Source organism: Agelaius tricolor, unplaced genomic scaffold (genome assembly GCF_023055355.1).
Source record: "Agelaius tricolor isolate 1412-34295 unplaced genomic scaffold, bAgeTri1.0.p SCAF_7, whole genome shotgun sequence".
Classification (NCBI taxonomy): Eukaryota; Metazoa; Chordata; class Aves; order Passeriformes; family Icteridae; genus Agelaius; species Agelaius tricolor.
In genome coordinates, this window is record NW_027269267.1 from 30,277,436 (window position 1) to 30,294,528 (window position 17,093).

Here is a 17,093-nt window from a genome sequence, read left to right on the forward strand (position 1 = left end):
AGAGGTGACCTAAACCAACCAAAGGGGTATTCCAGATCAGATGACATTGTGCTCAGTATATAGAGTGGGGGGAAGAAGAAAGAATAAGGGGATGTTTGGGGTGATGGTGCTTGTCTTTCCAAGTAACCACTGCACATGATGGGGTCAGGCTGTCCTGTAAATGGTTGAAAACCTGCCTGACCATGGGAAGCAATTAATTAATTCCTTGTTTTTCTTTACTCATGTGTGTGGCTTTTGCTTTCCCTATTAAACTGTCTTCATTTCAACCCAGAAGTTTCTTTTACCCTTCTGAGTCTCTCCCTGATCCCACTGGTGGGGAAGTGAGTGTCTGTGTGGGGCTTGGCTGCTAGCTAGGATGTCTACATTAGAACATGAAACAGGCCACATCTCAGTGCTATTTACCATAGACATAAGAAAGCAGGATATGATCACAGAAAAATCAAGAAAGAAGTCTCGCAGAAAGCACCAGCATCACAATATGGATGGAAAGATGCAATGGAATTAGCAAATTCAGACAAGTTCATCACAAGGCAAGGAAAGGACAATGCAATCTGGACTACCAAATAAATAGACAGGAGCAAGCCAACAGAATAAATACGTAGCTATGGTTGAAAAGCTAAAAATGGTGCAGAGAATGCTTTCAATGTATCTTACACCACATACCATTTAGACTTTGCTCTCTGTCAGCATAAACAATAAATATATCTACTACAAAGTGATGAACAAATACCCTTCCATTGATTAGCATTTTCTAATGTGACTTGCAAAAAACATTCTCCAAGGAGAGAAAACTCACTTTTATACAAGGACACAAAATAATCATACTAAATATTGTTTGAAAGAAAGTATCAGGTAAATCAGTGCTGACTCACAATCGTCCTTCTTCACTTACGAGTCATTAGGATCATCTCATTTAGTAGAGAAATGGGAAAATTATTATCTTGAGTAATGTGACAAACCTCTGAAAAGAACTATGAAAAGAAGCAGCCAGATATCATAACAGCAGATTCACAGAAGAAAAAAAATACCAGCACAAATTGCAAATCAGTTTACTTTTATATAGTACTCCAAGTCCTAGTCATTAGTTTGTTTGGGGTTTTTTTATTTCAAAGCACATGAAATAAGGAAGCTGAAAAAATCTACCACAGTTTCAACATCATTTCCTTATTATTTTTCTCCTTCTACATGGATAATAAGAAGGTTCTGTTTTTAAACACAAATTTTAAAAAGGAAAGAAGGAAAGAAAGAAAAAAAGTACCATGAAATGCTATTGGAAATCTTTCCCTTTGATTATATATTTCTAGATTTTGCTCTCTCTCCCATCAATACAGCCCAATGAAGAATATATTCTAGATACACATACCTCTGAGAGCCAACTGAAAGGAATTCCATGACAGATGCTATTCTGGCAATAAACACGATGTTAGAACGTATATAACTTCAGAAAATAATTTTTAAAAAGCAAGCAAAATTCGTATTTGCATTTAGATGATGTTCTTCAAAGCTAGAGCATGAAAACTCCTTGAAAAGGAAGCAGCATGTCATTTTCTCACAGTGATGCACAACAAAATTGGATTGGGATCCAGAAATACCAAGCTACTCTCAAGAAGTTTGGTGTAGCCACATGCCTTTAACTTTTTCTTTCACAAGTAGATGAGATACCATTTCTTGCCATTAGAATTTGGTCATGTTTCAGAACTGGCCATTTCCCACTCTCCAGGATACCCAGCCCAAGCATAGCTCTTTGGTAGATTCTCAGAGAATTTCTGTGCATGCAGTTAGCACAGCTGAGACACACCATGAGAACATCTGGTTTCCAGAGTAGCAGCACAGTCTAGAAAGCTTCCCATTCTCAAGAAGTACGAACCATTTTCAGTTTCCCAAGCATTACAAGAGACTAAGTTTCAAAAGTAAACATACACCAGATATTACAGAATTGTTCAGCACTCTAAAAATCCACAGATTTCATTCCCTTCCATTTGCTGAACACATTTAGTACCAACTGTTCAGCAGAAACACATTTAGTGTTGTGATGAGTTTTAATATATGCTATGTCATGTATTTCCCCAACCCTTTCAAGAAGCAAGGGTAAGGTCTGTTGCTCAGGAGACAAAGCTTGCACAGAGCAGATTCTTGCAGCAATAAGGAAATCAGACAATCATGGAGAGGCAACAAGAATTGGAACAGAATGACAAAGAGAATGCTGATGATAGAAATAGACTTTTATCAACTGCAGTTTTGATTTTTAAAAAATGGACTTCACAGCTGTTTATTCATACAAATTTATGTGGACCACGGCTACTTAATAACCTATCATCATCACCTTGTTTACTTATAATACTTAATGGAGACTAAGACAATGAATTGTGGCACTATCCAAAACCCAGAAGTAACAAAGTTGCACAGAGTTTTTTCCTTTAGGGTGTAATTTATGGAAGAGATGAGCAGTTTCTACTCCTCAAAGAAAACATCCACTTTGTAGTATAAAGAATATGCAAGAAACATCCCAATTCAGAATTACCTTCTTAGTATTATTTAAATAAGTGCTTCTTAACTTTCCTTTGCTGCAGAACTGTTTGACGTTAGGGGCAAGGAATACACTTCAGAATAAGATCCCTTTTTCCTGGGCGGCATTTGATAACGCACATTTTTCCAGAATCTTGTGTTTGCTGAACAAGATTTCTCTGAGAAGTCCCCTTTCCATTGAATAGCTCCATGTTTTTGCTTAATGTATCTGATTGATTCTGGCATGCTGGTATAGTCCTGTATTTCACCCATTTCTATAAGAATCACTTGGATCCCATCACGGATGAGAGCATTATACATAGCTAGTTGTTGCTCAGAGGTGTCTTCCAACAGGCAGCACCTGGATGTTTCTGATCCCAAAATAATCATCAGTCTTCTGCTTTGCTTAAGAGTTTCATCAGCAACACTGACCACAGCTGTAAGTGATGAAGGAACAATCAAAGCTTGCATAGAAACTTTACAACTGGTGTAAAATAGTTCTTTATTTTAAAATTGCAAACATGTGAAGCTGTGGCTAGCTCAGAGCAGTGATTGCTTTAAGATCTTCACACTGACAGTCATGATTCATGATCCATTGCATGACATAACTTCTAAAAAAATTGTTTTCTTCGTCCCTCAGGAGAATTTATCGTTGAAAAAAACTCAACTGTATTATTAATGCTATCAAGTCCTCATTTGTTCATCACTAAGAAAGTGCAGACCCTCATAACATCAGAACAGAATTTTCTGTTATGAAAAAAGTTATGAAAAAAAAAGGAAAAAGAAAAAATTTTCATTGGGCAAATTGTCCATTAAAACTAAATAAATACAGTTTTCTTTTCCAAAAATGCGTGTTTCAATTGCATAGTTAAACTTATAACCTGAGAACAATGTTTCAAAAGGCAACCTGTTAACTCTGCTAATTAAAGCATACCTTCTCCTGGTAAATCATCCCTTCCTAATATGAAAAGGTGATATCCACATTGTTTTTCTAAAACATCTGGGAGCATCCTATGAACAAAGGTTTCCAGACAACATATACTTCTGCCTTCACTGCTTTTTGTGTACAGGACATATGCATCGTAGATTTTCCCATCTAAAAGAAACACAAACATTTCTATTAAAAAACTAAAAGTCAGAAAAATGCCTTTATTGCAAAGTTCCATTTTTGGACTGTTTAGAAATAGTAATGTGGGGCTGATTTCACCTTTCTGACAGAATCACCTCACAGAAGTAAAATGATCTATGAATCAAAATAAAGATGACCAGCCAGAGCATCTGACTTCCTTTCCCGTCCTGGGGATGAAAATCACCGAATGAGCTGGGTGCAGGACCTGCAGGAAGGAGCTCCCAGTCCTAGAGGTGCCAGGACATTGAGGAAGTACCCTCTCCTCTACTGAAGGACTTTCTCCACCACCTCTCCTGAAGGAAACTTAACGAGCAGTTATCTCCACTTCTGACTAACCACAAGAGAAGGTGGGAAAATGGCAATTCTTTCTTGTAATAATCCTGAGAGGGCTTTTCTCAGGTAGAAGAAAAGCCCAGAAGGCTTCTGAAGGTTTGCTTAGCAAGCTGGACTGAAAGAACCAAGCCAAAATCAGATCTAGCTCAACAAGTTAAAAACTTTGATCTTTTTTTTTTCTTTTAATTAAAACTCTATTATGGTATTATAGTAAAACTGAATTTTTTACCAGGAGTTGAAATTATTTTCCTGTGAAAACATTTAGCACAGCCATGAGTAAACATTAACTACCTTAATGTATGTAATCCCTTCACTTTCAAGCCATGGGGAACTTCAGACAGTCTGATTCTGAGAACTGACATGAAATATATCTGTGATGTTGTGCTTATTTCAAATTTTTCACACCTGTCCAATATATCTGTCTACAGTGCATTAAACTAAAACACATTAGAAGAATCCAGAACACAGAACTAGCAGCAAATTTTTTCTTTGATATGTCAACACCATAATTGACAGGATTTAGAAGGAAAGTGAAGGTAACAGACAAATTGCAAAATGGAAAAAAAAAAAGACCAATAAAATTAATATCTGACAAATGAGTCTGATTTTCAAAATAAATATTTTAGGCACGTCTTTAAACATCCAGTTTACAGGATGTAGCTCTGCTGACACCTATTGTTCATCATCAGAGTGACCATAAAACTACATGTAAAGAAACTACAGAAAAGCAAAAAACAATATGCTCATTTTGGAAAAACCTACAGTTCTTTTGGCCTATCTCACTATGATTGCCTTCAATATGACACAGTTTTTATTAATTTAAGCAAAATTATATATTTTACCCATATAACTGAAAAAATCCTGCACAAAATGTCTTTGTGCATATCTGAAAATTCCTTATGGAAGTTCTACATATATTGTTCTAAATAATCCCATTATTCCCCAGAAGTAAAGGCAAGAGAAAAAAATCAATAGGCTAATTACACTTATATGCCTGGTCACACTCACATACCTTCCTTACTTGTAAGAGCACAGACAGAAGTACGGTACCAAAGTACCAAATCAATTTTGAAAATCTTGTAGATTATTAAAGTAATAAATGTTAAAATTAACAAAGAGACAAGCCCTCCAGTCAGCCATCGTCGTATGTCAGGAACTGCACAAAAATATAAGAAATTTGTTTTAAATGTTGAACTTGTTCAAATCTGATCTTCCATATAAATTCAATACAAATTTGAATATTACATTTTTCATTCCTATTCACCTTGTTTTTTAAATAATGATAAATACAATGCTATAGTGATTTCTTCCCTATGCACAGGCACATGCATACTGCAAACTGTAATACATCTGTTTTCTTTCAACGAGAATTTGGTATCAAAACACCTTCTGGGGAAGTATAGATAATCACAGGCCTCAAAATAATAGTATTTTTTACCTCTGTGTTTTAATATAATATAGGATGCAACTTGCCCAAAGGCATTTGAAGCTTGACAGACAAAAGGCTGTTCATAGTCCTCACTGCTTACTTCTGAAATTATCAGCTTCACAGAATGCATAGGGCGCCCGTCGTAAGAAGTTTCTCCCCTGTCCAAAAGGTGACAAATAGAACCATAAAACCACAGCCCATTCAGGAATGGCTTCATCTCTAACATCTGCAGCACAACAGTGGTTATTTCCTTCTGCAAATGTCAACCACACTTCCCAAGAGATGAACAATTACATCATATGAAAGAAACCCAAGCAGTCAGACCTCTCCTGGTACTGACATTAAGCATGTGCATTGGAAAGCATCAAGACATCAAGACATTATCTTATCTGCAGCTGTGTTTCCCCAAAGGAACATAAGGTTTCTATAGTTGGAAGCTCAAAAATATGCCTTACAAACCTAAATAAACTCTTGTTATGGGCTTGCCAATCCCTATGAGAGTAGATGGACATAGATATTTCACAATGGGATATGACATTCAGGGAATGAATGAATCAACATCACTAATGCAAGTGACCAAAGATAACCATGTAAGTGTTAGGAAGTACAAAAAATAACAATGCTTTTGCAGTATCAATTAAGAGACCATGTGTCACTGCTTTATGGCCCAATTGTTTATGGCACTATAATTCTTTATGACAGTATAATATATTACTTTTGCATAGTGTTTTCCCTTGGTGAGCACTCAAGTAAGTCAGCATTTTGTTTCTCCCTTTGTTTTATGATGAAAACTTATTTCTTGCAACTATATTCTTACTTTGCTGACATCATTCTCTTTTTTTCATTGGTTTTTTAGTCCTAGATAGTGCTCCAGAATTTACAAAAATTATCACTTTTTTTTTTTACAGTGCCACCGTATGAGCTGACAAAAAAAACTGAAATCTTTAGTTCAAAACCTGTAATGTCTAAGAAAATTTCAGATTGCCTCTTGCTCCAATTTGAGTTGGTTTTTCCAGTCAGGTATAATTTCTCTTCTTCTAATTCCATTTGACCTGCTTTTCACCATGACCTTATCTCCCACTTGCCCTTCATATGCTTTACTCAGTCCAAGTCCTCCCAAAGCCCAGCTCATCACTGGAATTCTGTCTCCCTTTTCTCCTCTAACCCCTAAGCTTCAGTACAAATGCCCTCCATAAAGTCTTCCATTATCTCTTCAGTTTATCTCAGTTAAATTTCTCTAACTTAATGCCCTTAAACCTAGAAATCTTGATTTTTCCTGTATAGCACAGATTTGTCCTCTTGAAACCTTTCAGGGAGGCAGATGTGGAACACAGAAGAAAGAGACAGTCTGAAGATCATGCACCTGAACATGCCTGATTTGACCAAAAGAGGTCTCTGCCAGGCCAGAGCTTGCTCAAAAGAAACTGTATTACAATTATGGCACTGTCACAAAACATGTTTTCCCAACACTGGAAATTCAGACTGATTTTTTACAATGAGCAAGAAACATACAATCACATGTGAAGTTCATGTGTCTACTGTGTTTAAAGTTTCTATTTCAAAGCAAGAAGTAAATTAGAGAAGGCAAGCATTAGAGTTTTTAAGAAGAATGCTGTTTAAAGCAAGGGAAAAATGTTGCTAAATATTTTAATGTCAAAGGGAGAAAGTTCCACTTTGGTTGCCAACACATATATTTTCTAATCTGAAAATATACTTACTCATAGGGACTTGCAAAAATTCTGCTCATGTGAAATACATCAATATACACACCGTGTCCTGTCCAGTACACCTCATACCCATCAGCACCTGTGGTGTTGCAATCCACAGTAACCTGTGAGCCTATAAAATTAAGTTACAAAGTAAAGAGCTAATTTCCATGACCTAATTAAAGTCTATACAATCCTGTTCTCAGATTCACACACACACACCAGCTAAGGATGATACCACACCCTTTCAAAAAAGTTACTCTAACAGAGGGTCTGTACTCTCAGTGATCCACAGGTCCAGAAAGAGAATGGTAGGATGGAAGAATCCAGGAAGGAGATGCTCCTCCTTGGGGCATCACTTTGCCTGCAGATTTGAGATGGACCTGTTCTTAGAATCATTTCCAGAGTGATGGAAAGCAACAGATGTGACAGATAATCACTTGGGTTCCTACAATTTTCCTTGCAGGTGAGAAATTTCTTTAGGACTTTGCAAGCAACATGCCTCGTTTATTTCCCTCTCACCCCTCATTCCTCCTTTGGGAGATATACAGAGAGAAACTGACCACTGAAGTAGTTTTTTTCATAAAATAAAAACAAGAAAGCACAGAATAGGACACTCCTTGAGAATGCATTTTAACTAGGATACATATTCATATTTTCTCTAGAGAAAAGTACTTACCAAGTTCCACTTCAATGGAGTTGTTTCTTGGGTAAGTAATTTCTGGAGGCTTTTTTGGTGGGGTCACTATGCAAAAGAAAGAAAGTGCTTTTCAGAAAACCAGGGGCAGTTGCAGTCTGCTTTATGCTCTATAATGCAAGCACAACCTAAAAACACCCCTTGTACTAAAGACAAGGTTGTCGACCATTTTATAACAAAATGTCACTCAGTACCAAAAGTACCATATCTCAGGTAGTCATTACTGCACATTTAGGAGAAAAACAGAAGTCCTAAGCATGTCCATCCACAAATTAGGTCTTTCCACTTTAGTTGAGCACAAACACAGTGAAATTATTTACTTACCTTCTACAACCAGACTGATGTCTCGTGAAATATTATATTGTTTCCCATTGTAGGTATATGTTGTTTCACACGTATAGTTCCCTCCATCATGTACAGTTACATTGAAAATTATAAGGTCACTGTTTGAAAGGACAAACCTTTTTCCTTTCAGCAGCTGGCAATCCTAAAAGTGTGTAGAGAACTCTGTTAATTCACATCTCTGTATATTTCTATGGTTTGTCTCTCTTTGATACAATCTGAAGTTTCAATGGACCACAGCATAAGGATGGTTATGCAGAGGCTGAGGAAGAGTGAGGGCAGCAGAATATGAAGATATGCATACTTCACTTCAGCTGAGATTTTAATTTAAAGATACCCCAGTTCATTCCCTTTGGAAAACAACTTTTTATATTAGAGAAATAATAAATTAAAATGTGGGTTGTTAGTATTTGCAAAAGTATTCATCAATGAAGCATCACCCAATAATTAGACTTTATTTTTTAAGGAGCCTCAATGCTACTGGTACCACATGGACTGCATGAGCCAGAGGCAGGAATCTGGCAGAAGGCACTACATTCTTGCAACAGAAAGAGCCTTTAAAAGAGCATGAACAACAAGAACTAGAATAATGGAATAGAACAGTATTGAGCACTTAATGGAAATGCCATAGTAAATCTGTTTCCACCCAAGGCCGTGTTTCCCTGGCAGGTGAACAGATGCCACCTGGTGGGTAGCGGGTCAGCATCACTCCCACACCTCAGCTGAAATTCTGCCCTGATAATCAAGAACACCTTTAAAAGACAGAAAGTCTTAATCTTCTTCCAATTTGTTTTAAAAGCATTTTTCTCCAACTTACAGTAAATCTTTAGTTCTTCTGTTCCAGTTCTCAAAGATCACTGATTTTTATTATAAATAATGGACAGCTATAAGAGAATAAAATACTATATTCTCACCTTATACCAATGAACAGGATGAATATTCTTGTCTTTCCTGAAATAATCCAAGTGGGGACAAACAACTTTTGCAGAAGATGATGTGAATATCACCTCCTCTACAGCAAATTTTTCATTTAAGCATAAACCATCAATCCTCTCAAAAACTGTTACTTTTGTACACATTTTTTTGCAGCTTGTCAAATCCCTGCAATTAATAGAACACAATTAAATTAACCCATTTGACACATTTTGCAGGTCCAAAATGTATGGCATTCTGTTTGGAGAAGAAAAAATGTTTACAGATTCTTTAATAGATTTACTTTTGCTTACAAGGAAAAAAATGCAAAACCAGATTTAATTTCCCCAAACTAAAGTTATTTTTTGTAGATGCATTCCCTCTTCTTCATTACAATTTATCTTACCCACAAAATTTTACTTGCTTTTTAAAAGTTACTCACTTTGTAACTCATTTCTGTAAAAATATAATTTTTTCTAATTTTCACCTTATGACACATTCGTAATCTCCAGAATCTTCTAATGTGGCAGGAAGAAACCAAATTAGATTCTTCTGCTGATGAACTCTAGACAGTTTGTCTCTAGACACAGCTCTCTTGTTACCAACTTTATACCATGTTAAATTGTAGTCTCCACTTTTCAAACTCTTTTCCAGCGAACACTTAATAGCAAGAGGCTGCCCATCAGGCACAAGACTCTGCTTCAACATCACATCATAGGCTTCACATTTCTCTAAAGGAAAGAGATAAGCATTAAAGAAAAACTCAAACACTCTACAAAAATATACTGAACTCATTTCCTGATTATAAATTACAAACCTCATTGGAGTTTTCACCTCCATTCTCAGGTCAACTACTAAAAATATAATTTTAATCCCTTATCTTTAAAGCTGAGAGTACTACTCAGTAGTTTACAGATATAGTTATGCCACTAAAATGAAATGCTGTTTTTTGAATGCAATCTTTACACTCAGTAGAAAGCCTTTGTAGCAGAGTTGTCATTTGCATGTTTTATTTCAGATGCAAATTGCTAAAGTACTTGTGTTTCTCCAGTCTGTTCTGTGGGCATGTACACAAACACAAACATGCGCACAAATTTCACATTTAATATCTTTATTTTTTAACTTCACTTAACTGTAGTTAAGACAGACTATGCTTTTGATATTTAAATGTCCTAAGAGGACACAGAAGTTAAAGATTGTGTTGTAAAAATATTAGGTTTGCCATGGGAATTTCAACTGACCCTTCATTTTATGAGCATTTAGAGAGGAGTCATTACAATCACCAATGAGCTCATTTTCTTTACTTCTGACACAGACTCATGCAGAAAAGGAGCAAACCAAGAGTTTTATTTGGGCTTTTTTTTTTCTTTTGTGCAATATAACAAAAAAGGCACCAGCTCTGGATACCATGGTCATGTTCCTAAGTCAGTAATACATTTATTGAAACTTCCTCACTTTGTTATTTTATAAGAATTGCCACAGAGAGTCATGCAAGTGTCTGTTTAGCCCAAAATCCTGTCTCTGATAACCACCAGTGGCAAAGGTGCAGACCAGAAGGGGACACAATAAATAAAATACTGCTCTGATTTCAGTCCCTTTACGTTCTGCATGCAAAACCATTCACTGGATTTTATAAATTCTCTGAGTATCATGCATTTCTTGTTAAGAGAAATGGTAAAATTCCTCTCATCTGCCTATTCTATATTTACATTTTTATAGACCTTCATCCCATCTTGCTTCTGTCTCTTTACCTCAGAATCCTCCTTCACTTGGAGACTTCTCATATGGAAGCCATCCCATATCAGACAACATTGTCACTCATCTCTCCACCTCTTCTGATACCATCTTTCTGAGATGTAACAACCAGAACTGCAGAGTTCAACTGGCACACATTCACTGTGGGGTTAAAGTGTAGCATAATGAGGCTTTCTGTTCTCTGCTCTGCTGCTTTCCAAAAATTCTGGTTTTCTGGTCACCACTGATGACAGAGTTAATGATTCCAGAGAGCATCCAGAGATATCAAAGCAGCATTTTCCCAAGTGGCTATTAATTAACTTGATGCTCACATCACATACATACAGCATACTTACTTCTGCTATACATGCATGACCCTTTCATGCCCCTTCACATCCACTAGATTTTACTGACTGACATTCTATCACTAAACTCTTTGATATCCAGGCACCCTCTGCATAGCAAGCCATCAGTGTTAACCACCAAAGAATAATTTTGTGTCATCCACAGTTCTCATCACCTCACCACAGATCTTTTCCAAATTACTTATCTAAACATTGAATTACTCAGGTATCTGAGTTGAATGCCCCATAATAACTGTGGTGATTATGATACGCTGTGGCCACAGGAACTGAAAATGTTTTTCAGCCAATTAATGCTAATATTCTGCACCAGAGTAAGAGACACCAGCACATGCTAAAGACAACTCAGCTGGAAAGCAGATCTGCAGAGAACATTGGGGTCCTGGTAGACCACAAGCTGATCATGAGCCACCAATGCTCCCTCACGGCAAAGGAAGGCTATCAGTGTCCTGGGACACTAGGACACATGGACACATGGACATCAGGACATGGCAGATTTGAATTTACTGGAGAGAGTCCAGCACAGAGCTACAAACATGACTAAGGGAGTGGAGCACCTCTCACTTGAGTAGAGGATGAAAGAGCAGGAACTGCTCAGCGTAGAGAAGATCTGAGGAGTGTGTGGGTGGATCTTATCACTGTGTGTAAATACCTGAGGGGAAGGAAGGAAGAACAAAGAGACAGACTTTTGCCAGCCTTGCTCACTGCCACGACAAGAGGTAATGAGCACAAATTGAAACATAAAACATTCCATCTGAACACAAAAAAACCACCCTTTTTTATTGTAAGGGTGATCAAACAGTGGAACAAGATGCCCAATGAAGTTGTGGAGTTTCCATTTGCAGAGGTTTTCAAAATCTTGACCCTGTAAAGTTAGATGTCAAGAGCTCCTTTCCAACCTAAATTATTGTTATAAGATAGAACTTATAACTTATTAAATACCACATATTATGTTTTATAGGTTCCTGCTCTAGGCACAATTTAAAAGAACTAATTGGCATGCATGTAAATTTCACTATTATGGCCACTTCCACAGAAAGTTAGTATTACTTGTGTGAAAAAAAGTTCCACTAAAAGTTCAGAACAAGACTTTCCATAGCCACTAACAGACTTACTTGCAATAATTAAGGACAGAAATGCTGTTGCAATGTTATATGAAAACAGTGTTTTTGCTGTCATGTTTCCCTGCTGAAATGGAAAGAAAACTTTCAGTTAGTGGTTTCCAATATGAACTTCCACAATTTAAAGTAAACATCTGCATTACATAATTAATATAGGAATTACACAGTTTAAAGAAGACACATGAAATACAGGAATTGTCTTTAACTTGTTTTGAGCCTGTTACCTGCTTGTTTTACCTGACAGCTCCTAAAAAAGAGTGAACATCTCCTATTTCAGCTTGTCAAGCACTTGGGTTTTTTTACACCTCTAGCACACACCTCCCCTTAGTGCTTAGGAAAGCACTTCTTGCTTTCCTAAGCTACAGTCATAGATTCTCTAACTCTCACTTAGATGGAATCTGATTTCATAAGTCTGACTTTTTTGCCACCCACTTCTGTACTGCATCCAGTTATGCTATAGCCTGTCTGAGATGGGGAGGACAGGACATAACTTGCATACAGTCTTCAAAACATAAGTGCACTATGGATTTATGAACATAGACAATTATTGATTTATTTTTCCGGATTTTTTTCCTAATGATTTCTAACCCTATCTTTGTTCTTTGAGTACTACTGAGTATTGATCTGATATTTCCATAGGCCTATAGTAAAATTTCAAGATCTCATCACTGGGTACTAAGAATCAGGCAAACTCAGTCAGCTGTTGAGCACATGATGTTAGGATTTTGGCCATATGTTTTAATTTTAAATTTTTCTTATATTTCTCTACAACAATTTTCTTCTGCTATTATTAACCAGTCATTTACTATTGTGACATCTTTGTGCCATTCTTTGCAATTTACACCTCCGTGTTCCAGCCTGAATAGCTTTGTATTGTTGGCAAATTCTGCCACTGAAACAGATTCCCTTTGTCTAGATCATCAAAATACATGCTGAAGAGTTGTTTGGGACTCCAGCAGTGATGTTTCTTCACCTAAAATCTAGGCATTTATCTTTTACATGTTTATTTATATATTTGAGAATGATTGTCAGGACTCTTTAGCAGTCCTCTGATCCCTAACACATTTGGAGAAGGATCTCTTAGCTGCATGCCTCTGGCAAGCTGCTGCTTAACCTGACCTGCTTTACTGTTTTTGTTTCTATGCAGCCTACCACAGAGCTTCACAGCACAGTGAGAGGACAAATGCAACTATTCCTACTGAAGTATGAGCAGGAGCACCCAATCCTGTCGTGACAAACATTTTTCTCATCATCACTTTCTATAAGAGTCGAAGATGACGCTTCTGGCTGCTGTGTCCCACTTCAGCAGACTGACTCACAAGTGTGCCATCTATTGAGTCATCCACACTGCTTCTTGCACTGCCTGCTTCCCTTCTTCCCTTTCTCTTTCCTCCTCCCTCTTACCAAATCTCCACTCAAATTACCAGGCAGGTCTTTTCTTGCCTAGCTCTAAGATGGGATGAGTCCCTGAAAGTATCCTGACACAAACATTAAAATCTCAGGAGGCAGGTTATATGAGTTCGTACAAAAGCTACAACTTTTACTATTATTCATGATGCACAGAATCTCTTAAAAATTTATCATTTTTAATTTTAAAGAAGAGGAAAATATTGTAACATATAATTTAAAGATAAAAAAGGATTGAATAGACTCCACTTATGAGCAGGTATTTTCTTTATGACTTCTCTGAATCACTGCTTTTTCACAAACTCTGCTCTCTTACAACATTACCTTGCTCTTGTTCTAGTGGTCTGTCTCACAAGAGCTCTCTCAAAAAGTTTTTTGCCCCACCAGTAGATTTAGCAGATGCAGAAGTAGTATTTTACCAAATACTGAAAGAAAGTCTTCCACAATCCTGCTTTTCTATAATTTCAATGTTCTTTCTATTTAAATTTATATTTTGCCCTTTTGTCAACATAGAAGACTTGCAAACATATATACAGCCTTGTGCTAGACCATACACACTACTTTGAGGAGATTCCCTCATCTCTCACTTTCCCCGATAAAAAATTTCCATTTCTATGGAATGTAGACATGATAGCAAAATTAGGCTCTTCTCTGTGCATGCATTCACATAAATAAGGATGAAAATAAAATACACACAACTGCAGAACCAATTGCAAATGTTTTTCCTACCCCATTCTGCCATGATAAACAGTTAAATTTCTCCCTTTCCCCAGCCATTCTGTCCACATCTTGAGCACTCAATCGACCTGTGGAGCTTTTCATTCACAACAGACTTCAGCTCTGGTTATCTTTGCCCAGATTTCCCAAAGGGGAAAAAATTTCAGGTATGCAAAGCCATGTCCATAAAGTTTCACTCTGAAAGGAAATATTTTTATCAATTGCAGTTTAAAAAAAGTCATTACAACCACCCCCCCCCCCAAAAAAAAAACCCATCAATTGTCTTCAATGATATGTGCACCTGAATTACAATCACAGCATAGATGATGGCCTGTAGGCATAATTTTCATTAAAATTTCTCATTAAATTGGCATAACCACCTTTGAATCTGCTTTTTAGTCCTTTCAAAGTTGATCTACTCAATTGAAAAAAGAAGTCTCCCTAAAACTTCAAAGGATCACAGTTTTCAGTGATTCTGGCAAACTTGCGGCAGGTTTATTTGAATCTCATTCAAAAGCACAAACTGATTCAAACATGTAACAGTCCTCAGAACTGAGAGAACCAACCAAAAGTCAGAGTATCACACTATTTCTGGTATATAAACCTAGGAACATTTTAAATCATAAAAAATTAGTATGAACTACCTTAAATGCGCCTATTAACTGCAAGGTACACCATGCCTCTTCTAAAGAGATGAATCAAGTCTCTCACTTTTGATCACGAAAGAAATGATGACAGCAAACACATGCATTTCTTCACTGGACATAGCCAGTCAAAGTGGAAGAGCTGCGTTAGCCCCGTCAGGATGTAGTGACAGCACTGCGACTATGGTGCTTCTGTGAAACGCTGGCATCCCTCAGCGAGTACGGCAGGAAATCATTCTCTAATACGCTTCATTTAAATTGCGACGTGTTTCTGGAAGCTTCACAGCTTGGAAGGGGCTGTGGCTGCTGGGCGGTGCGGGGAGGCCGGCCCGGGCCGAGGGCTGCGGAGAACAGGCGCTCGCTCGCTTTGGGTCAGGATCCGAGCCGCGGTCAGGGCTGACCCTTTACAAGAGGTCTCACCCCTACTCCCAAAGTGTCCCCAGCCCCAGCTTCCCCAGCAGACAATACCTCGCTCCGAGCCACCTCCCAGCCCCAAAAGCGAGGCGTGGGAGCAAAGTGCGACCCCGGGCGCAGCAGTTCCATGGATGTGCTGCTCGGATCACCCCGGCCCGGCTGAGGCCGCCCGCCCCGTTACCGGAGCCACGGAGCGCAGCGCTCCCGGCCGCACCTCCCCGGCCTCGCCGCCCGGACCCGCGGCCGGCTCTCGGGGCCGGGCGAGACCCTGGGCCCCGTTACACCGAGGGCTCGCTGGGGCCGGGCCAGGGCCCGGGGACTCCCCTACCTGGTCCTCGGGAGCGGGGCAGCCCCGCTGCCGCCTCCCAGAGAGCCCCGGCAGCCGAGGGAGCGCGGCGGCGCTGCCCCGGCACGGGCGGCTCCTCCCAGCGACGCCTCACCTTCCCCGCCCGCAAACCTGGCTGTCTCCAGCGCGGTGGGGTGGCCCTGGGACAGGGCAGGGCAGGGCCAGCCCCCGTCCCCTCCCTGCTCCGGGGCAGGTAAGCGGTGCTGGTTAAACGCAAGCTCCGAAAAACAAAGCGTTTGAGCAGCCACACCAGCCCCTCACTGCTGCGGGATGGGCTCAGCCTCCGCCGCAGGAAATCCTCCAAGACTGCAAGATCTGAGGTGACTGACTTTTGTTTGTTTGTTTGTTTTCAAAGTACGAACAGGTGCAAATCTCCCTAGTTGAAGAGACCGTGTCACTGGAAGAGGAAGAGCCCTTCAGGACTCCGTGGAGGTTGTTGGCAGGAGCATCTCGGGGATATCGGCTGATTTATTTGCTTATTCAGTAGGCGGTTTTGGCTGCTTGGTCTGACCTGCCCAGACTGACACTGAGATATTTGGAAGTTGAACCTACAGGTTAGTCTCATATAGTCCCTAAGTTTTTATCTACAAACTTAACAGCTACTAAGTAGTCCTGGTATTTTACAGAGATCACTTAACTTCTGGCTGTTCTGGGAACAGTATGTTCTCTAGGTTCTGGCGATTCTTAGTTCTCTGTTTCACAACACAGCTAGAGCCAGAGTTTTTCTAAGCAGAAGTTCCTCAAACTATTTTGTTAATGTGGGCAATTTTAACACTGCACTGCCACTTACTTGTTGACTAACTACTAAACTAGATATTAAGGTAGGGGAAAGCTCTTTCTTATGTTCTTCACAAAGCAGGCAACAATCATGGACTACAGAGCTATCAAAGTAGATGTTCTCATTGTTGTTAAAAATACATAATAACATTTGCGAAGCAAATTACAAGTATTCTACAAAAACTGTGGAGAATAATCCAGACATGTCCTGTCCCTTCCACCCCTTTTCATCCTGCTTTGGTACTTCTTTCATTTAATGTTCTGGTACTATTTTATTATTTATTATATTTATCAAATGGAAACGTTCAAACATCCTGCCCACTAGCTGCAGATAAGTGAAGGTGAAAGCTCATGCCCTGCCGTGGCCGCATAAACTGTCTCCTATCAATCCAATGTATGTAGTGCGAGCTGGAGGCACATTGTAACACTTCCAAAGCTGTTGGGAGGTATACAGAAAATTAATTCATTCCTGACTCAGCAAACACAGGAGGATTTATACAGTCAGCTTGTTCCTCTTT

General features: G+C 38.8%; 1 protein-coding gene across 4 annotated transcripts; it reads right to left on the reverse strand.

Moving 5' to 3' along the window:
• Positions 1-1,088: 1,088 nt before the first annotated feature.
• On the reverse strand, positions 1,089-16,084 carry LOC139591763 (interleukin-1 receptor-like 2). 4 transcript variants are annotated; one of them, XM_071430776.1, is made up of 13 exons: positions 15,781-16,084; positions 15,039-15,379; positions 14,407-14,592; positions 12,265-12,337; positions 9,541-9,784; positions 9,056-9,242; positions 8,124-8,286; positions 7,782-7,847; positions 7,115-7,235; positions 5,406-5,554; positions 4,980-5,123; positions 3,440-3,601; positions 1,089-2,942 (listed from the first exon to the last, which is right to left on the reverse strand). In XM_071430776.1, exons 3-13 carry the CDS (start codon positions 14,497-14,499, stop codon positions 2,551-2,553), a joined length of 1,794 nt encoding a protein of 597 aa, XP_071286877.1. In that variant the 5' UTR covers positions 14,500-14,592; positions 15,039-15,379; positions 15,781-16,084; the 3' UTR covers positions 1,089-2,550. The 4 variants fall into 4 exon arrangements, with proteins under 4 accessions (XP_071286877.1, XP_071286878.1, XP_071286880.1 ...); XM_071430777.1 differs by lacking the exon at positions 15,781-16,084 and having other exon boundaries at positions 15,039-15,770; XM_071430779.1 differs by lacking the exons at positions 15,039-15,379; positions 15,781-16,084 and having other exon boundaries at positions 14,407-15,010.
• Between the last annotated feature and the right edge of the window lie 1,009 nt (positions 16,085-17,093).